The 23,189-nt window shown below is 37.8% G+C and overlaps 2 protein-coding genes across 4 annotated transcripts; both read left to right on the forward strand.

The window, feature by feature from the left end:
* Positions 1–28: 28 nt before the first annotated feature.
* Positions 29–22,920, forward strand: LOC106133047 (coatomer subunit alpha). The gene is made up of 22 exons (XM_060950964.1): positions 29–359; positions 724–840; positions 1,431–1,667; positions 2,123–2,260; positions 7,238–7,401; positions 7,994–8,131; positions 8,787–8,873; positions 9,647–9,830; positions 10,712–10,864; positions 11,505–11,725; positions 12,757–12,894; positions 13,774–13,877; positions 14,896–15,062; positions 15,557–15,754; positions 16,692–16,873; positions 17,893–18,028; positions 18,478–18,586; positions 19,008–19,140; positions 19,905–20,080; positions 20,836–21,051; positions 21,637–21,860; positions 22,600–22,920. The coding sequence occupies exons 1-22, from the start codon at positions 132–134 to the stop codon at positions 22,837–22,839; spliced, it is 3,690 nt and encodes a 1,229-aa protein (XP_060806947.1). The 5' UTR covers positions 29–131; the 3' UTR covers positions 22,840–22,920.
* LOC106134806 (uncharacterized protein K02A2.6-like) lies at positions 2,358–6,805 on the forward strand. 3 transcript variants are annotated; one of them, XM_060950978.1, is made up of 3 exons: positions 2,361–2,933; positions 3,017–3,193; positions 4,358–6,803. In XM_060950978.1, exons 1-3 carry the CDS (start codon positions 2,912–2,914, stop codon positions 6,607–6,609), a joined length of 2,451 nt encoding a protein of 816 aa, XP_060806961.1. In that variant the 5' UTR covers positions 2,361–2,911; the 3' UTR covers positions 6,610–6,803. The 3 variants fall into 3 exon arrangements, with proteins under 3 accessions (XP_060806960.1, XP_060806961.1, XP_060806962.1); XM_060950977.1 differs by having other exon boundaries at positions 2,358–2,933; positions 3,017–6,805; XM_060950979.1 differs by lacking the exons at positions 2,361–2,933; positions 3,017–3,193 and adding an exon at positions 3,457–3,594 and having other exon boundaries at positions 4,358–6,796.
* Positions 22,921–23,189: the final 269 nt, after the last annotated feature.

The raw sequence follows: 23,189 nt of genomic DNA on the forward strand, positions 1-23,189 counted from the left end.
AACGCAATTAACGTAAAACGTGTCACGTCAGCCGGTGCGATTTGTCAATTTGACATTAGAATTGATTGCTTTCATTTTATGGCCTGTTTTAATATATTTTCGGCATTTAATTCCAAGAAATATTGGTGAAAATGTTAACTAAGTTCGAGACAAAGTCGGCGAGGGTAAAGGGCATATCGTTTCACGCCAAAAGGCCATGGGTCCTAGCAAGTTTGCACAACGGAGTGATACAACTATGGGACTACCGTATGTGTACATTGCTGGAGAAGTTTGATGAACATGACGGCCCCGTACGTGGCATTTGCTTCCACATCCAGCAACCCTTATTTGTGTCTGGAGGCGATGACTATAAAATCAAGGTAGGTTTCTTTGTATTTCCAGTATGTGAATTTGTCTTACATATTCATAAATGACCATGTTTGAAAGTTGCTATTTATTGAGTAAACATTAAAATATTTAAGCAACAGTAATTTTATTAGACCGTTTACTTTGTCGAGTACTTTTAATGTCATGGATATCAAAAGAACCAGATTTAATTAAACCATTATAGATAATATCAACATGAACAAAAATCCTTGTGGATTTTGCTAGACTGGGGCATATCAGAACTACTAGCATCCAGTGTGTCGAAACCAAAAAATGTAACTGGGAATACATTCAGACACACACAACTGTTGGTTTTCTTGTAATATAAAATGAGTATTTCTTATTTAATTCTTTCAGGTTTGGAACTACAAACAGAGGCGTTGCCTGTTCACCCTGCTCGGCCATTTAGATTACATCAGAACTACATTCTTCCATCACGAGTATCCATGGATTTTGAGTGCTTCAGATGATCAGGTATCTATATTCTACATCAATAAAATGTTTACTCAACATGGGTTTCCAAATAAAGAAAAATCTGAATTATTGTTATTTACAAAGAAAATTAATGTGTCATACAATTAAAATCATACAATCAATAAAGAATCATAGAAATCAATCAAGAAATCACTGTCATCATCTTGTATCATATGTAGTTTTCACCAAAAAGTATGTAAACAAAAAATCCATAAGTAATCTGCCAGATTGAGTTTCATCATAATAAAGTTGTGCATAATCAAAACATTAAATTCTTCTTTGCTCTCTTCAACTTGATTTATCATCTCACTGCCATTTTACTCTTAGGTGCTATTGAACAGTTATAAATTTTTTTGAAGGTTTTTATTTATTTCTGCATACAATTGAAACCATCTCAAGCAATACTTACTAAGTATTATTGTGAAGTGTAAAGATTAATATTTTTGTTTCTAATTAAAAAAGTGATACACTACTGACCTGATTATGACAAAATTTGGAACAAAGTTAGATAAGATCTCCAGAAGTAGCTCACAAGTTATGTTAAATAAGTGAAATGCAACTTTTATCAATTACAAAATATTTGTTCCCAGACAATAAGAATATGGAACTGGCAATCCCGTCAATGCATCAGCGTGCTCACAGGCCACAACCACTACGTCATGTGCGCTCAGTTCCACCCTTCAGAAGATCTGCTGGTCTCCGCATCATTGGACCAATCCGTGCGAGTGTGGGACTTCTCCGGCTTGAGAAAGAAGAGTGTGGCGCCTGGGCCGAGCGGTTTGGCTGAACATTTGAGGAATCCGCAGGCTACAGATTTGTTTGGACAGGTATTATTAAGAAGTTGAATCGTTTTTGTTTTTTCAGATGATATTTGTATTAAATGTTAATGTCGAACATAAGGCATTATTAAAGACGTTTTTATAAATACAAAAAACTATTTAAAGAATTGTGGTATAAGTAAACCACTGAATTGAAAGATGTTGACTTGGCTGAAATCAAAGGTTTAACATATGAAAAGTGAACACTTTTCACAACATAAAAATTTTCATTTTAGCCAACCTAAACATCTTACATGACCTGTGTTAGTCTATCCCTTAAGGGATGAAGAGGTGATATACATCTCTATCTCATCACTGCATGTTCCCAGTAGCATCCTCCACAGAATTATTTCGTAAAAATTAAAACCAAAAGCATTTTTGAATTGGTATTTCTCTTTTGTTGATTTATAAACTCTATTTTGCACAATTGCACCTGATATATGTTTGTATTTATTTGTTTATAGGCTGATGCAGTGGTCAAACACGTATTGGAAGGTCACGACCGAGGGGTCAACTGGGCTGCCTTCCATCCCTCATTGCCGCTTATAGTGTCTGCCGCAGACGACAGACAGGTCAAGATGTGGAGGATGAATGATGCCAAGGTATGAAGACACTTTTTTTTTACAAGAGTTGATTGGTTTGAAATCAATTTGCCTGGTGGTATGCAAGATGAGGTAAATAAAGATAATTTTTGTGATGTATCCATAAATAATAAAATTACTCTTGTATTTGTTTATGCGCCGGAACACAAGCTGGCAACATTAAGAAAACAACTCTTCCTTCCTTTTTACCTCTTCCACGTGAGAGTACGTCTTTCCACTTATTAAAATTGTTAAATTATATTCTCGGTCACAAATAAACGCAGTGCAGTATATAAAGTTTTATTTTATTGTTCCGGATGGCCCGGGGACACACCAAATTTGGCGACGGCAAGTAAAAAACTGTATTTACAATTTTTGCCATGACGGCATATGGAGTCATAAAACCATTTCAAGATGGTGACGACATTGAATGTTTTTTGGAAAGACTGGAGCAATATTTCTACGCCAACAACATTTCAAAAGAACTTCGGACGTCAGTTTTACTAACAATGATTGACGAAAAAGTTTACAAAGTCATTAAAAGTACATTGCATCCGGAGCTGCCTAAAACGAAAACACTTGTGGAATTACAAACAGCGTTACGCCTGAGATACAAAACCAGAATATCTCATTTTAGAAAAAGGACAGCATTTGACAAATTACAACAAGAAGATGGAGAAACCATCACTAAATGGTACGCAAGAGTTTGTGACTCTGCCACAGAATGTGAATTCGGCACGTGTATTGACGACAGAATCAAGGACAAGTTTGTTACAGGCATGAGAAGTGGGCCTATTTTTGAAAGGCTGTGTGAAGAACCTATTACTAAGAAGTTGGCTGATTTGTTGGACATAGCATTGAATAAGGAAGCAGTATTACATGAAAGACAAGCACCAGTGCATCGGGTCACTAAATCTACCAAGTCCACAATTTCACAAAGTTCCAAGTCTCAAGGTGAGAAACAAAAAAGCACTGAAACATTATTGACATGTATCCATTGTGGAAAATCCAATCATTCTTTTGCAAAATGTAAATATAAGAAATATACTTGCAAACTGTGTAAAAAGGTTGGACATTTAGCTTCAGTATGTAAAGCCAAGGCGGCAAATACAAACAACTTGGAGGTGGAGGAGGAGATTATTGATATTTTCACAATGATGCCGGAATTACAGGTGCCATCGTTAAATTACATTTCTCCATTCATAGTGCAGTGTGAAATTAACTCTAAATTAATTGATATGGAGCTGGACACAGGTGCGGCAGTGTCATGTGTGCCAGAAAGTGTTTACAAGCAAAAATTTAAAAATATAGATTTGAACTCAACACATTTAAAATTAAAAACATATAGCGGTCAGGTAATACAACCTATTGGTGAAATTTTTGTTCCTATTAAGTATAAAGATAAGAAATATAATTGTAAATTGTTAGTTGTTTCAAATGGTTGCAGATGCCTGTTTGGCCGGGATCTGGTACAAAAGTTTAATTTAGATATTAAAAATTGTTTATCTGTTAATATTATTCATAAGGCTGATAATTTGGAAGATTACTTAGAAAACTTTTCTGATCTTTTTAAAAATGAGTTAGGTGTGATAAAGGGAGAAGAAGTTAATTTAGAACTTATTGATAAGGATGTTAAGCCTGTTTTCCACAAGCCAATTCCTATTCCCCATGCATTCAAGGAGAAAGTAGATGAGGAATTAAGGAAGTTGGAACGGGAAGGTGTTATTACAAAGGTTGAAAGTTCTAAATGGGGAACTCCTTTAGTACCAGTTATCAAAGATAATGGCAAATTACGTTTATGTGCAAATTATAAAATTACAGTTAATAAATATATTAAAGATGTTAACCATCCTTTACCTAGAATTGATGATATTTTTAGTGCCTTACAGGGAGGTGAGAAATTTACAAAACTTGATTTACGCAATGCTTTTAATCAATTATTATTAGATAATAGCACAGGGGAGCTATTAGCATGGTCTACAAGTAAGGGCATATTTAAACTTAACCGATTACCTTATGGTACTAAGCCAGCGAGCTCCATTTTCCAAGCTAAGATGGAAAAAATTCTATTAGGAGCCAAAGGTGTTGTAAATTTTATCGATGATGTTTTGGTTACAGGATGCAATGATGAGGACCATTTAAATAATCTCAAGGAGGTGTTAAAAAGATTTAAAGAGGTTGGAATAAGATTGAATAAGTCAAAATGTTTATTTTTTCAAAATGAGATTAATTATCTTGGTCACATTATATCTAAAGAAGGTCTAAAGAAGGATCCAGCTAAATTAGAGGCCATCATCAATGCTCCTGTACCCAATAATGTCACGGAAGTAAGGTCTTGGATTGGTATGGTTGGATATTATTCAAAGTTTGTTCCTCAGTTATCAGTTAAATTAAAACCAATGTATGATTTATTACAAAAGGATAGAAAATTTATATGGACAAAAGTTTGTAATGATAGTTTTGAACAAGTTAAAAAAGAGATTATTTCTGATAATATTTTAATCCATTTTAATAGAGATTTACCTTTACGATTGTCTTGTGATGCTTCGCAAAATGGTATAGGTGCTGTACTCAGTCACATTTTGCCGGACGGTACTGACAGGCCTATTAGTTTTATTTCACGTGTTTATAGCAAAGCTGAAAAAGGATACTCAATGATCCATAAGGAAGCTTTAGCAATTTATTGGGCAGTCCAAAAATTTTATCAGTACTTAGTAGGTTCCAAGTTTGAGTTACAGTCAGACCATAAACCTTTGCAAGCTCTATTTGGAGAACACAAGAGCCTGCCACAAATGGCTGCAGGACGGCTCCAAAGGTGGTCCACATTTTTATCAGGATTTAATTATACTTTTAAATATATTAAAGGAATGCATAATGTAATAGCAGATTGTATGTCAAGATTGCCATTGCAAAATAATTCTTGTATTAAGCAAACAAATGAATATGAGTATATAAATTTGGTAGCAGACCAAAATATTGTTAATTTAGATTTAGTCAGGTCAGAAACTAGGAAAGATCCTATTTTAAGTTCAGTATTTAATATGATACGTTATGGATTTCCAAAATTTACACAAAATAATTCTCTTAAACCATATTTACAAAAGAAGAACGAACTATATATTGACCAGAATGTTATTATGTGGGGATATAGAGTTGTCATCCCTGAGAAATTAAGATTACATTTACTCAAAGAGCTTCATTCTACACATGAAGGGATTGTCAAAATGAAATGTAACGCTAGGTCTTACTTTTGGTGGCCAGGTTTAGATATGCAAATTGAAAATTTAATTAAATCTTGTGATGTATGTATGACATATCGTTCAGAACCACCAAAAGCACCAATTATTTCATGGCCAAGAACTAAGGTTCCATATGAGCGTGTACATGCTGATTTTCTAGGGCCAATAGATAATAAGATGATTTTGTTAATAATTGATTCTTATAGTAAATGGCCTGAGGCATTTATTGTCAAAAGTTTAGATTCAAAACAGACGGTTGAAAGGTTTAGGGAGTGTTTCAGCCGATTTGGATTACCGAAAGTTGTAGTTACCGATAATGCGGCAACATTTATTAGTAAGGAGTTTTCTGAATTTCTTTCCAAGAACGGGATAGTACATGAAACTTCTCCACCCTTTCATCCGGCTACCAATGGCTTCGCAGAAAATGCTGTAAAAACTTTTAAATTTGCTCTTTTAAAAGCATTAAAAGATAAAAGTAATCATAATACATCTTTTGAAACATTAATGAATAGATATTTATTTCATTACAGAAACTCAATTCATATTGTTACTGGTGTTTCACCTTCTCAGTTGATGTTTCAAAGGAAACTTAGAACTAGATTAGATTTATTGTCCATACCAAATGTAAAAGCTTATGATAAGGGAGGAAAAAGAAAGGAAGCATTTAAAGAAGGAGATATAGTTTATTGTAGAGATTATAGAAACCCTAATAAAAAGCAGTTTGTAAAGGCAATGATAGATGAAGTATTAGGAAAGAGAACATATTATTGTAAAGTTTTAAATGAAAATTTAATTTGGAAGCGTCACTTGGATCAAATTATTAGTGCTACTCAAGATTATGAAAATATTGAAGATACAGTAGATAAAAGTTATAATGTTGAACCAATTGATACTTCTGATAAGAACAGTACTGGTGGTGAGAAAATTGTAATTCCTCAAACCATTTCACCACAGGGTGAACAGCCACAGAAACCTATTAGCCCTGTAAATTCTGAAACTGTTTTGCCTTTAGCTGAAGAAGGTAATTCATCTTTTAATAGTCCCACAGTTCAACCGACTAGTGAAATTAGTAGTCCAGGTTTAAGACGTTCCGTTAGAGTTCGTAAGGCACCCCAACGTCTCAACTTATAAAGGGGGGGTATTGTGATGTATCCATAAATAATAAAATTACTCTTGTATTTGTTTATGCGCCGGAACACAAGCTGGCAACATTAAGAAAACAACTCTTCCTTCCTTTTTACCTCTTCCACGTGAGAGTACGTCTTTCCACTTATTAAAATTGTTAAATTATATTCTCGGTCACAAATAAACGCAGTGCAGTATATAAAGTTTTATTTTATTGTTCCGGATGGCCCGGGGACACACCAATTTTGATAAAATGATGATTTTGATGATTTGGATTTCACAATTTCGCGGGAAACCATCCTGTTTTCTATGTTGGTTATTTTTTCTTTATAGTTATCATGTACGACTTCGCAACTGGATGGCATTAAAACATTTCATGAAACCCACAGCTCAACACTAAACTTACGTATAAGTATAGTCCTATTTCCTCTGTCTGTAAGTGCTAATCTCGGAAAGTTGTGGACAAATTTTGTTCCTGTTTGAAGTGTTCGAAAGACGGTTTTCCAAGGTCAGTTTGTCTATATTCTATTAATGATGGCCGGGATGGGTACTTAGTCAAATGAACTCTGCCTTCCCCTCGGGGAAAAAGACGTTATTTAATGTGCATATGTACAACGTTTTGTTTTTACCACAGGCATGGGAAGTAGACGCGTGCCGAGGCCATTACAACAACGTATCGTGCGTTCTGTTCCACGCGCGTCACGAGTTGATCTTGTCCAACAGCGAGGACAAGTCCATCCGTGTCTGGGATATGACCAAGAGGACATGTCTCCACACGTTCCGCCGGGAGACTGAGAGGTAATGATTGTTTTAAAGAGGTGTGTTCGAAGGTATAATTGGCAGCCGTTTATAAAAACAACATACAAACATATAATCACGACTATATCCCTTGCGGGGTAGACAGAGCCAACAGTTCTAAAAAGACTGATAGGCCATGTTCAGCTGTTTGGCTTAATTATAGAATTGAGATTCAAATAATGACAGAATGCTAGCATGTCGCCTAAAAGAAGAATCCAAGTTTATACGCCTATCCCTTTGTCGCCTTTTACGACATCCACGGGGAAAGAGATGGAGTGGTCCTATCCTTTTTTCTATTGGTGCCAGGAACCACACAAAACAAGCCACATTATAATATACATATCTGTGAGATTAATAATAAACCACTTAGTATGCAAGCGAAGTTTATATATGGAAGGGAGGGAATGTGCTTACTGTGTAAGTACATTCCCTCTATATAACATGTTGTAACATGTTGTGATTTTAACATTTTTTATTTGGATAACAGTTGCAATTGGAAAATCTTCCCTTTGTGGGTTCGAGCCCTAATTATTGTTCCTGCTACACCTGTTTATATTTATTACTAATATTTATCACTTGTGTATTGTTTCAGATATTGGGTTCTAACGGCCCACCCTACATTGAACCTGTTCGCGGCCGGTCACGACGCCGGCATGATTCTGTTCAAACTACAGCGCGAGAGGCCGGCTTATGCTGTACATAATAATTTGCTGTTCTACATCAAAGACAGGTATCTTATAAGCACTTATACTTATTGCCGACAACTATTATAGACATAATAATCTTTTTTTCTTTTTTCATTGAATATCCAATACACATACATACCATTTCCCATTGGGGTAGGCAGAGACTATGGATTTCCACATGCTACGATCCTTACAGACCTCTCCCACTTCCTCTACACTCATCTCTTTTCATGCATATTCGACGATAACGGATAGTCCTAACATCTCCCTTTGTCAAGACATTAGAAATTTGGTCTATCATTGAAATTTGAATATCTAGTGAGAATATTTAAATATAAACATGTATTAATGTAAAATTGATCACAGTATAAAATGTGACTCGTTCATTTTTTGGTTGGCCCTAAATTGTAATTCAAAAGACTTTCCTAGGACTATTCCATAAACCATTTCTCTATCAACCTTCCGGTTATATAAACCAATCTTTTTTTCGGAGTGCGCCGCTCTTGCTATTTCTAACAGCCATCAACATCATCTATTTCTAACAAACATCAACCTTTCTTCACTCCCTACAAAATCTCTATAGGGTTTTTTAGATTGATACACGTTACCGATTACGTCATGACATCACCGAATGGTCACCCTAATCTGTGATTATGAAAATGAAGTTGACAATATTATTAACATTGTGCATTGTTTCAGACAATTACGCAAGTTGGATATGCAAACCAATCGCGACTCCCCGGTGATGCAGATCAAAGGGGCAGGCTCCAGGCATCAGCCGTACAGGTAAACATTGGTATTTTGATTTCTATATTTTTTTATTGACACTGGTCCTAACATATATGTATGTTATATATTTTACATATTCTGAGTCTTGAGCATCGACTACAACAGGCATTTGAATTAAATCTACATATTCACTGTCCAGTTCAAAGGAAATATCATCTAATATCATAATATCTACCTATGCCAACAGAGTTCTTCCACTAAACAACATTGTATCCACCTGTTTTTTTTAAAACTGTAAATACACATCGTTTGTTTGTTTGCATCATTATTGCATAGAAATTTACACAGTAACAAAAGAAACAAATCACTTGCAATGGCGGACTTATCCACATAGTTATAAAAGAAACAAATCACTTGCAATGGCGAACTTATCCCATTAAGGATAAGTCACTTCCACTCAACCGGATCAAACAACAAAGGAACTAGATAATTAAATAAAAAGCAAGTCAAGTGTGTTCACTTAATCAAACAATAAGAGAACTAGATAATTCAGTGACAAGCGGCAAGTCACTATATGTTACCCATCGTGACGGCCTCTGTGGCGCAGCGGTAGTGCGCTTGTCTGTGACACCGGGTTCGAATCCCGGCCAGGGCATGCTGAGAAAAACGAACTTTCTCCGATTGGCCTGGGTCTAGTATTTATTATAAAATATAGTATCGTTGAGTTAGTATCTCGTAACACAAGTCTCGAACTTACTTCGAGGCTAACTCAATCTGTGTAATTTGTCCCGTATATATTTATATTATTTATATCGTATTTGCGTGAGCAGCATGTCGCTGAACCACGCGGAGTTCTGCGTGCTGGTGAGCTGGCGCGCGGGCGAGAGCTGGTCGTACGAGCTGTACGCGGCGCCGCGCGAGGGGGAGCCCGCGCCGGAGCCCGCGCGCGCGCCCGCCGCCAGCGCCGTGTGGGTGGCGCGCAACCGGTTCGCCGCGCTCGAGAAGAACAACCAGGTAAGTGCTTCTTCTTCGTCGTTACCTTTTCCCACTTTCTACGTGGGGTCGGCACAGTATGTTAGTTTTTTCCAATTAGGTACTTCTGTCAATTACATACATAAATAAATGATATGTATATGCCGTGCCGTGTGGCTCCCGGCACCAATACAAAAAGAATAGGACCACTCCTTTCCCATGGATGTCGTAAAAGGCGACTAAGGGATAGGCTTACAAACTTGAGATTCTTTTTTTAGGCGATAGGCTAGCAACTTGTCACTATTCGAATCTCAATTCTATCTTAAAGCCAAATAGCTGAACGTGGCCTATCAGTCCGCTCAGGACTGTTGGCTCTGTCTACCCCGCAAGGGATATAGACGTGATTATATGTATGTATGTATATAAATAAATAATACATACATAAAATCACGCCTCTTTCCTGGAGGGGTAGGCAGAGACTACCTCTTTCCACTTGCCACGATCACTGCATATTTCCTTTGCTTCATCCACATTCATAACTCTCTTCATGCAAGCTAACATATTTTCTGGTTATCATACAGAAGAACAACCAGGTAGGTGCATAGACTTGCATGTGTCTAGAGCTGACATACCGCTTTTCTGATTAACATATATCACTAGTTGTGCCCGCGACTTCGTCAGTGTGGAATAGTTATTTTGGGCATCATTGAAGCCCTCAATGTCCGTCGTATTACATTAAAGAAACATCAAACATCAACGTCCCGTCACATTAAAGAAAAATCGCTTTTACCGCATCATAGATGTGGAAACAAATGGAGTGGTCCTATTATTCTTTTTTTTTGGTGCCGGGAACTACACGGGACTTAAATTGTAGAATATGTAAAGATAAGTCTGCAGATATAAACTTACTCCTTTTATTGCAGTTGGTGATCAAAAACCTAAAGAACGAAGTGTCGAAGAAGATTTCCACTCCATCATGCGAGGAGATCATGTACGCGGGCACCGGCATGCTGCTGCTGAGGGAGCCGGAGTGTGTGCAGTTGTTAGATGTCCAGCAGAAGAGGACTATTGCCAGCGTGAGTCATTGACATTCTTCTTTTTTTAAATACAGTTCAATGTGACAATTAATTAACAGTGTTTTTTTTTTTCGGAGTGTAAAAATTCAAGCAAAGATTTCTCTGTTCTTTATTTTTTTTTAATGTAAGTGAAATAGTTTTGGAAAGATGAAGTTAAGGTTTGTTCGATGTTCAAATGCATTGTCCAATTGATAGGAGTTGTCATTATGTGAATCAGTTGCAAATAAACAATCATCCCGTCTACACGTTGGTTTTCCTTTAAAGAGTAGTACAAACCATAGTAACCCTTATTCAACCTTACATATGGTCCTTCGAGCCGGATATGAACCAGCGACCTATGGATATACAGTCCACTATCTTAGGGAACTTAACCGATATTGAACCCTGCACCAGATAAATGTGTCTGTTCCGTGTTAATCGCCTGTTTCAACATTCGTGAAAATAGATTGAGTGGTCCTAATTTAATACATACATAAAATCACGTCTATATCCCTTGCGGGGTATACAGAACCGACAGTCTTAAAAAGACTGACGTTCAACTGTTTGGCTCAATGATAGAAATGTTATTCAAATAGTAACAGGTTGCAATTTAATGTACTCGTATCAATCGCATTTTTTGGCATAATAATCTTTGTCACAGGTGAAAGTTTCAAAATGCCGTTATGCCGTGTGGAACTCCGACATGACATTGGTGGCTTTACTCGGCAAGCATACTGTCACCATCTGTACCAAGAAGCTGGAACAGCTGTGCAGCATCACCGAAGGAGCAAGGGTCAAATCTGGAGCCTTCGATGATTCTTCACCACAACCGGTCTTCATTTACACCACGGCCAACCACATCAAGTATTGCTGTAGAGATGGGTAAGAGAATTACTTCCATTATATCTCTGGATGGTCACTGTTCCATTTTTTTTTAAAGAGCATCCCTTGGTCTTCATCATGAAGGGAGCCTGTGTAAAGTCTGGACCCTTTGTCGAGTCTTCATTTAAACGATGGCTAATCACATCAAGTATTACTGTAAAGACGGTTAAGGGACTTACATTCTTGAGCTCTCCCTGGGGAAGGATCCCTTACTCTGCACCAAGAAGCTGAAACAGTTATGCAGCATCATGGAGGTAGCCAGGGTTTCGTTAGGAGCCTTTAATGACACCGGTCCACCACAACCGTTCTTCATTTACACTACGGCTAACCACATTTTATTGGTGAATTTGAAGACTGCATAGTGTGTTTTGGAGCCGATATAGTGTAAATGGATATTTCTCACATTAGCCTTGAGTTTACAGGTTAACTAGCGACCCGTCCCGGCTTCGTAAAAGTAGCGTTTATAGACATAAACCATCCTCAGAAAACCCTCTTTCCAACATTTCAAACAGGTACAAAATCCGTCCACAATTAACTTTTCGGGACAAGTGCATACATGCAGTCAGAGAAAATATGGATATTTTATAATATGAAGTGATTACTTTCATACATTCATAAAATCACGCCTCTTTTCTGTAGGTGATATCTTAATATCTACATCTTTCCACTAGCTACAAGCAGGTATCTGCTTAATTCTTTTATTTGTTTATGTTATCACTAGCTGTGCCCGCGACTTCGTCCGCGTGGAATAGTTATTTTAGGCATCATTGAAGCCCTCAAGGATGAAAATTTTCCCCGTTTTTTTTTTCACATTTACCATTATTTCTTTGCTCCTTAAAGTTGCAGCGTGATGTAATATAGCCCCTAAAGCCTTCGTCGATAAATGGTCTATTCAACACAAAAATATTTTTTCAATTTGAACCGGTAGTTCCTGAGATTAGCGCGTTCAAACAAATAAACATACAAACAAACTCGTCAGCTTTATAATATTAGTATAGATAACGTTAATAACATAAGTATTTTGTTTCCAGCGACTACGGCATCATAAGAACTCTGGACGTTCCGGTGTACGCGGTGAAAGTTATCGCCAACGAGACTTCAGCCCGCGTCGTCTGTCTCGATCGGGAATGTCGGCCTAAAGTGCTTAACATTGATCCCACTGAGTACAGGTGATTATTTATAGTATAATAGGTACGGGAGATGTAGGAAGTATAGTTATTAAAGTTATTTATTCCTACAGAAGAAAGAAGGAGAAAAGAGGAGAGAAATAATCAGTTAAAAATCACTATATTTTTCAACATAAAATTAAGAACATCGATCAAAAAAAAATATTTTTGACATATCTCTAATAAACAAAATCATGGCAACCGTTGCTATGGCGTATACCAAGAAGGTTGCCTACAGGAGATAAGGTTTTAGCAAGGTACTCGTCGTACTCGTCACGTCTATATCCCTTACGGGGTAGACAGAGCCAACAATATTGAAATGATTGAAAGGCTACGTTCAACTGTATGGCTTTGTGATGGAATTGATATTCAAATAGTGACATGTTGCTAGCCTATCGCCTACAAGAGAAATCCAAAGTTTATAAGTCTATCCCTTAGTCGTCTCTTACGACATCCATTGGAAAGTTTAAGAGTGGTTCTATTCTATAATGCCGAAAACCACACGGCACACTAGTAGGTACTATAATTATCAGTGCAATTTATTTCTTCTTTATACTTTACCTAAAATTTTTTTTTCAACTATTCTTCCACCTACTGCGCTTCATAAAAGTAAGCTTTACTCTTATCGCTTCAAACTAATTAGATTTTTAAACTGTTACATCACTACATAGTATAAAACAAAGTCGCTGTTTTAGTCTGTTTGTCTATATGCTTAAATCTTTAAAATTACGCAACGGATTTAGATGCGGTTTTTTTGTAACAGGTAGAGTGATTCAAGAGGAAGGTTTTTATGTATAATAACATTTATAATTTTGCACCCGTGCAAAGCCGGGGCGGGTTGCTAGTCACAAATAAATAACAATCTGCTTTTTTGTTGAACAGGTTCAAACTGGCGTTGGTGACGCGACAATACGACCAAGTGCTGCATATGGTGAGGAACGCCAAGCTGGTGGGACAGAGCATCATAGCTTATTTGCAGGAGAAAGGTAATCAAATCAAATCAATTTATTGTGGAGCACAGGTAAAAAGATAATATAATTGCATAGAATACCACTGAGTCCTGTCTTTACAGACGTACAATAATTTATTACATACATTTATATAATAAAAAGTTAACATAAAAATTTAAATAAAATTGAAACAAGAATAAGAATTATATAAATTAAATCGAATTATTATGTCAAATTGTCTTGTAGAAAATCTTTAACAGTGTAATAACATTTTTCTATTAAAAGCTGTTTAATTGTATATTGGTATGTTTATCATTATCCATACTAATATTATCCAGCCTAAATTAAGCGCCATCGACAAAAGCGACGATTTCAACGCCATCTATAAAAAGTGCGAAATTAGCATCACCTATAAAAAGCAATTAATTAAACGCCACTTTCAAAAAGCGACGAATTTACCGCCACCTACAAAAGAATACTGGTTTTTGGCAATTCTTAAGGGATCTTTAGTTGTTACCTCGATGAAAGGAGCATTATATATTATTACCTTATTATATTACCTAAATCGCGCAGACAAAGATTTCACGGATTTCGGTCGAGCCGAATCATCGCTCTCGCTACATACCTATTGTCCTTCTAAAGTATGTTAATTATATATACGTGATATTTCAAGAAGATTAATTTAGTAGATAACCCGAGAAAGGGTAACAAGGTAGCAGGGTACCAGGGTAAAATTACCGAGTTACATCCCTAGTCATGTATATATCCCTTGCGGGCTCGACAGAGCCAACAGTCTTGAAAAGACTGACAGGCCACGTTCAGCTATTTGGCTTAATGATAGAATTGAGATTCAAAAGGTGACGGGTTGCTAGTCCATCGCCTAGAAGAAGAATCCCAAGTTTATAAGCATATCCCTTAGTCGCCTTTTACGACATCCATGGGAACGAGATGGAGTGGTCCTATTCTTTTTTTTTTTATTGGTGCCGGGAACAACACGGCAACAAATAAATTGACTTTCGCATTAATAACATTAGTTATTTTCTCCCCTCCCCAGGTTACCCAGAAGTGGCGCTCCACTTCGTGAAGGACCCGCGCACCCGGCTGTCCCTGGCGCTGCAGTGCGGCAACATCGAGGTGGCCCTGGAGGCCGCCAAGAGTCTGGACGAACCCAACGCCTGGGACAAACTGGCCCAGGCCGCGTTGACCACTGGGAACCACCAGGTCAATGATTAATCTTCACTTCTTATAGTTTAAAGCAAAGTCGCGCCTGTCTGTATTTATGTATTGATCTGTATATATGTAAAACTATAACGGATTTTTTTTAATTAACAAATATAGATCTCTTAAATCGTGGATGAATGCACATTGTCTACATTAAAAAACATGAATGAATGTAGAACTCATTATGTCAATACGAATATTTTGTCAAATAAATAAATATAAAATACACACACACTACAAATTATGTCAACACCATGTCAAAAATGCACAAGCATTTAAGAGGCTATTATGTCAGACTCGGGCCAGACTTAATCTTTCCACTTGCTATTTTTTTTGCATACTTCTTTCGCTTCATCAATCTTCGCATACTTTTTAACATTTTTATTTTGGGACAATTCACACAGATTGATTTGAACTAAATGGAAATTAGTTCTAGTTATAGTATTGCTTATTTACTCGTATAATTCAATAAGACACACTATTGCAATTTGCAGATCGTAGAAATGTGCTACCAACGTACGAAGAACTTCGACAAACTGTCGTTCTTGTATCTCATCACGGGCAATCTGGAGAAACTGAGGAAGATGATGAAGATCGCCGAGATAAGGAAGGACGTGTCCGCTCAGTTCCAAGGCGCCCTGTTGCTGGGAGACGTGCGGGAGAGAATTCGGCTGCTGAAGAATGCTGGACAGGTGATGAGATATATATTAATTATACGAGCCGTGTGGTTCCCGGCAGTGCCGTGTGGTTCCCGGCACCAATACATAAAAGAATAGGACCACTCCATCTCTTTCCCATGGATGTCGTAAAAGGCGACTAAGGGATAGGCTTACATACTTGAGATTCTTTTTTTAGGCGATAGGCTAGCAACTTGTCACTATTCGAATCTCAATTCTATCTTAAAGCCAAATAGCTGAACGTGGCCTATCAGTCCGCTCAGGACTGTTGGCTCTGTCCACCCCGCAAGGGATATAGACGTGATTATATGTATGTATGTTTGTATACGAGTACTAGCTGTTAACCGCAGCTCCGCCCGCGTTAAACTTCAACTGCCCGTTATCCTCATTACGGTGGGAATTTCCAAAATGTTTTAGTAGTATTTTGTTTTTTGATACGATTATTTCACCAATATTTTATTTCTCCATGTATAATGTTCAAGGTGTCTTGATGATTGTACGGGCCGAGGGTCTGGTGGGTCAGTCACAATAAAACACCAGATTTCAGATAGTTCAAGGCGTCTTGTCTGATCGTCCTTTTAGTCAAATCGATTATCGTTTTTTTATTTAATATGTCAGTCAGTTTTTTACTACGCTTTTTTTTGATCTAAATGTCAAGTCAAAGGGTCTGTCTGTCCATGGAGGCTGAACGGCCTCTACAATGATAATGTTGCGCTTCATACTTAGAACAGACATTTATGTAACTTTTATTGTCACTAAAAAGCCACATTGTTCTCATTGAAATTTGGTCTACAAATTCCACTTGTCACTAATTAAATCTCAATTCCATCCAGTTTAACGTAGCCTTTCAAAACGTCTCGAGACTATTAGCTCTGTTTATTCCATAGAGAACAAAGACTATAATGTATGTTTGTATAAGCGCTAAATAAATTATAATTACTTTTGCCCACAGCTATCCCTCGCCTACCTAACAGCGATAAACCACAAGCAAGACGAAGAGGCTGAACAGTTGAAATCGGCTTTAGAAGCGGCGGGGCTCGCCATACCCGCCGCCAGCGGCGCCACTGAGGTGCTGCGGCCGCCGCTGCCGGTGCAGAGGGCTCAGACCAACTGGCCTTTGTTGGCAGTCTCCAAGTATGTCATTGCAGTATGATATATATCATATATATTATGATATATAGATATATACTGCCGAGCTTTCATGAAGAGAGTTATGAATGTGGATGAAGCGAAGGAAATATGCAGAGATCGTGGCAAGTGGAAAGAGGTAGTCTCTGCCTACCCCTCCGGGAAAGAGGCGTGATTTTATGTATGTATATAGATATGATATATAGATCTTTAGAAGCGGCAGGACTCGACTGGAGTAACCTTGGGTCCGCTTCCTAATTGTAATTGAGTAATTTGGGTGTATCTCGTCAGATCTTCGATCTTCTTACAGATAAAGCTAAGCCAGCATGGGCCATAATTATATATATAGTTAGTTGTCTAAATGTGCCGGTCTCCTCACTATTTTGCCACTTTATTTTAAAACCATACGGCCACTATAAATCCATGTACCTTAACTTCTCAACTGCTACAGCTCTGATCAGCGCTCGCCCTACCGGCCACGTGTTTTTTTTTATTTTATTCTGAGTTTTAAATGCATTACTATAAGTTTGGTAATGCTTCTTTCTCATACGAAAAATTTATTTCCACGGCAGATGATCTAAAATTAAATAAATAAAAATAAATAAATGATCGTAAATCGGATAGCGGGTTCAGCAGCTCAGAGGTTGAATCGGCTTGCTTTTTTGAGTCGCATACTTCAGCCACTTGTCCACAGATGCTCTCATGTATTTTGCATATTTTATATAGGATATTACATACATACATATGGTCACGTCTATATTCCTTGCGGGGTAGACAGAGCCAACAGGCTTAAAAAGACTGAATGGCCACGTTCAGCTATTTGGCTTTATGATAGAATTGAGATTCAAATAGTGATAGGTTGCTCGCCCATCGCCTAAAAAAGAATCCCAAGTTTGTAAACCTATCCCTTAGTCGCCTTTTACGACATCTGAGAGAAAAAGATGGAGTGGTCCTATTCTTTTGTATTGGTGCCGGGAACCGCACGGTATATAGGATATTAACTTAACAATACTCCTCTTATCCAGGAGTTTCTTCGAAGTAGCGGGTAATGCTCGTGCGGCTGCTGAGACCGTGGGTGCCGTGGGCGCGGTGATGGGGGAGGAGCCGCTGGAGGCCGCCGGGGCTTGGGGGGACGACGAGGACCCCTTGGCTGAGGACAGGGTGGGTAGTCTATTTGGGTACTAGCTGGTACCAGGGCTACCTTCTATACAACAATTATGGAGAGGTGGTACAGCTATTTCCTGAGCTCGTACTCAAAAGGCATATACTTGTAGAAGTTTCTGGGTTAATCAATTTCTGGTCATGCTGTCTTAAGTAGATAGGAAATGTCAAATAAATACTAGCCTCACATCTCTAAAAGTACTTCATGAACCAATAGACTTAAAACAGAAATGCAATAAACCGAACAGACCTCGAGAGATAAGCATTTGAAAGCAGATCTTAGACCATGAAACATAATGAATGAAATGAATGAATGAAAGATAGAGAATCGCAATGTTATCCAACTATAAAACATGAGAATCTGATATGCTTATGATGACCGAGAAAGAGTTAGTTTATTCTTCTCTTCAAAACCTCAACAATGATTGATTGATTGTTACCGTTTCCAGGATGAGGGTTCCGCAGGTGCGGTGGACCCTGAAGACGCGTGTGAAGATGGCGGCTGGGATGTTGGAGACGATGACCTTGACTTGCCCGAGGAACTGGCTCCCGTATCTGGTAATTCACACTTACTCTCCCCCCTCATATTACGTTATATATCCTCCTGGCGTTAGTGCCGGTTAAATCCTCACCTCTCTGGAGAGCAGCCCGGGGTGCGTGCGTGCTTTGATACTTACATATGGTCACGTCTATATCCCTTGCGGGGTAGACAGAGCCAAAAGTCTTGAAAAGACTGAATGTCCAGAATAGGACTTGTGATTCTTTTGTAGGCGATGGGCTAGCAACCTGTCACTATTTGAATCTCAATTCTATCATTAAGCCGAATAGCTGAACGTGGCCATTCAGTCTTTCCAAGACTGTTGGCTCTGTCGACCCCGCAAGGGATATATACGTGACCATATGTATGTATATACATTAAAAGATGTGTATGACTTCTCATTCTACATTAAAATATGTGATCTTTTTCTCCTGTTTTCAGCGAACATAGACGGCGACGAAGCGGAGTCGCAGTACTTCGTGGCGCCGACGCGCGGCGCCGCCGTCGCCGTGTCCGCCAAGCTGCGCACGGCGCACGACCACGTGGCCACGGGACAGTTCGAGATCGCCTTCAGGTCATATCATTATTTATAACCTTGTCTGTTTGTTTGTAAACTCTTTATTGCACATAAAAATAAATTGCAAAACAGTTATTGGATTTAGAAGAATATGTACAATGGCCGACTTATCCCCAATGGGATTTCTTCCAGTCAACCAACCAAAATATAAAGGAAAATCCATAATTAAAAAGGCAGCGCACATAAAAAGCATTGAGATGCAGTAAAATAAACAATAAATTTTGTTATTACATATTAGGGCAAAGAAGCGTATTTTGTGTGTAATACTACATACACACATAATTATAATAACGTATTTATTGAATAGGGGTGTAGACAGAGCAACAGTCTCGAAAAGATTGATAGGACACATTCAACTGTTTGCCTTAATAATAGAATTGAGATTCAAATAGTGACAGGTTGCTAGCCCATCGCCTAAAAGAAGAATTCCAAGTTTATAAACCTGTCCCTTAGTCACCTTGTACATGACATCCATGGGAAAGCCACGAGTTTAAACCATAATTTGCCATATGGTTCCCGGCACCAATAGGAAAAGAATAGGACCACTCCTCTTTCTCATGGATGACTTAAAAAGCGACTAAGGGATTAGCTTATAAACTTGGGATTTTTCTTTTAGGCGATGGGCTAGCTAACCTGCCACTATTTTAATCTCAATTTTATCGTCAAGCCAAAATCTGAACGTGGCCTATCAGTTTTTCAAAACGCTATATGTTAGTATGTAACAATGTATTTTTTTTTTTACTGATCAATTGTTCACACAGACTGCTAAACGAGCAAGTGGGCATAGTGAACTTCGAGCCGTACCTGGACACGTTCCTGGCGATGTACGCGGCAGGCAGGGCCACCTTCGGAGCCCTGCCGTCGCTGCCGCCTCTCTGGGCACAGCTACACAGGAATTGGAAGGAGGCCAGCGGCAAGGATTTGTTGCCTGTTGTCAGTGAGTGTATTATATTTGTTTTTAACATGGACTGAAATAGGTGCAGTGTAGTTTGTTCCGCGGCGTTTTTTACACACGCGCTTTGGAAGTTGTAGTAGTTAAGATTAAGTGATGTGACGTCAGTTAGTGATAACTTGTATCCGATTTTGAAAATAAATCTATTCTATTTTATTCTATAGGGTATTATTTTTCAGTGTTCCAAGCGAAGCCTCGGGCCAGAGTCTAGTTTCTAAGGAAATGTTATTTTCCTCTATTATAAGCTGTTTCTCATACCAGTGCAAATTAAATAAATTAATAAATACGGGACAGACATAATAAGTAGAGTACATAGTTTGAGTTAGCCTTGAAGTGAGTTCGAGATTTGTGTTACGAAATACTAACTCGACGTTACTGTATATGTTTTATAATAAATACTTATAAAGATCCAAGACGAAGCCAATCAGATAAAGTGCGTTTCTCATCACGCCCTGGCCGGTATTCGATTGTAAAAGTTAATCGTGAGAAAGGCTTATAAACTTGGTATTCTTCATTTAGTCGATGAGCTAGTAACCTGTTACTTTTTAAATCTCAATTTCATCATTAAGCCATACATCTGAATATGGCCTCTGTCTACACTTTAAGGGATAAAGATGTATGTTATTATTTAACAATCAATAATATGTGTAATGCAAGTTTTTCAAATTTGAAATGTATTTAATTAATTTGTATTATAATTTATCTTTTGATTAAAAAAATTTAAATACTTTTCATTGCAGCCGCAAAACTTAACGATCTGGTGACCCAACTGCAACAGTGTTACCAGCTCACGACCGCCGGGAAATTCACGGAAGCCATCGAGAAATTACAGCGCATAGTTCAAATTGTACCACTTTTGAACGTGGACTCTAAGACTGAGCTGACAGAGGCGCAGCAACTGCTGAATATCTGTAGGGAGTATCTGTTGGGATTGCAGATGGAAACTGCTAGGAAAGGTAAGTGAAATTCACCATTGTCATATTGAAATTCATTGCCGCTGTGAAATTCGCGGGAGCCATTGAAAAATTGCAGTATATGTGATTTGCGGCTGTTAAAAGTATGCTAATAAAGTTGGCAAGGAGACTTAATTTGACGAATTAAGTATAATAATTAATAACTGTCGTGGAAAAAGTGAGAAATTGCAGCGCATAGTCCATACCGGTAAGACTGAGCTGACAAAGGCACAAAATCTGCTGAATATTTGTAGAGAGAACCCGTAAGAACCCAATGGTTGTGAATTTCAGCAACGTCATGTTGAAATTCATTTACAACAAGTCCTACAGAAAAATCCGACCGATTATTGATAGATTTTAATCTCATGTTGTATTCAAATTTTAGGGATTTTGGCAATATTATTAGTAAGTGTGAAATAACCTTTGTTATCTCGTCAAATTTAACGTAGCGGTAACATACGGTGGTTATTTTTATAACAATTTAAATGGTGCAACACAAAGTTTAACAGCTATTTGACAGCCTGTTATAGTTACTATATAATTCTATGGTACAACCCACAAATTGTAATCTGATCGTTATTTCTACAGCAATGCCCAAAAACACGCTAGAGGAACAGAAACGCACGTGTGAAATGGCTGCGTACTTCACCCACTGCAAGCTGCAGCCGGTGCATCAGATACTCACTTTGAGAACGGCCCTGAACATGTTCTACAAGCTGAAGAACTTCAGAACGGCCGCTTCGTTCGCCAGGAGGTTGTTGGAACTAGGACCAAGACCTGAGGTGGCTCAGCAGGCTAGGAAGATTTTACAGGTATGTTATATTGGATATTTTTTCAATATTGTTCGCTTTTGATCCAAGTCGTCATTGGTTCAAAAGGTACAATTTTTTTGCTTCTTCAATAAGAGTAGCTCGCTCGCTTCGTCCCTATTTACCTAACAAATCTATCTTAATTGTCTTCCTGAGTCAACAAAATATACCCAACAATAAATATTTGGTTAAGGTAGGTTTATTAGCTTATCATGTGACAATAACATTAGCGAGTAAGGGAAGCGAGTGCTCCACTTAAGATTAAAGCATTAATAGCTTTTTTTAATTTTTTTAGGACAATTGACTAGCGACTTGTCCTAATCGCGAATAGAAACAATTGCTTGGACTAATCGCGAATGGGACCAATCTCAACAAGTTCACCCGACTGTTTATTTATTTTGTTCATATTCTACACAAACGTAGTTTCATTTCTCTCTCTCTAAGTAGGTATCACTATGATAAGGTTACTTAGGTATTTATTTTTGTTGTTAATCTGAAAAATGTATTCTCTCGTCCACATTCTATTCTAAGTTTAATTGATATTGTGAAGTTGACGTTGTTGAGGAAAATGCTGCAGTGCAGTTTGTTACCGCTTCTTCTGCACTGACGCCTTGGAAGCGGCAGTAAACTTAGTTTTATGTAATTTATTTGATCTCAACCAATGTAGTTAAACCATACGTTTTGATATGAAGTATCCTATAATAATGAATAAAAATTTTGAATTTTTTTTGTATTGTTCCAGGCTTGCGAAAAAACACCCACAGACGAGCACCAACTGCTATACGACGAACACAACCCATTCAACATCTGCGGGATCAGCTACAAACCGATCTACCGCGGGAAACCCGAGGAGAAGTGTTCCCTGTGTAGCGCCAGCTTTATGCCCGAACATAAAGGGAAGTTGTGTACCGTATGCGGTGTTGCCGAGATCGGAAAAGATGTATTAGGGCTTAGAATTTGTGCTCTTCAGTTCCAGAGATAGTATGAGGACAAATATAAGGTCATGCTGGCGTACATTATCGATTATTGTAAGGTTATAGAATAAAGTTTATGTATTAACGTTTATTTTGTTTTATTGTTTTGCTTATTGAGTAGTTAGAGGAGTGCGGAGATGTGTTGCTATTGCAAAGTCAAAAAGTTTAGATATGTATTGGCATCAGCAAAAGTTGAATGTATACCTATTCATAGAAGATGTTCCTAAAGTTAATTTGATCGTTGTTGGTGTCTGTACTTACATTCCAGTCTTAGACTATAAAATTAAAAATAATAAGTGCATGCTTAGGTGGCTTAGTGTCATTAAATAATAACATCTACCTACAAAAAACAGTGACT

This window comes from Amyelois transitella, chromosome 23, assembly GCF_032362555.1.
Source record: "Amyelois transitella isolate CPQ chromosome 23, ilAmyTran1.1, whole genome shotgun sequence".
Classification (NCBI taxonomy): domain Eukaryota; kingdom Metazoa; phylum Arthropoda; class Insecta; order Lepidoptera; family Pyralidae; genus Amyelois; species Amyelois transitella.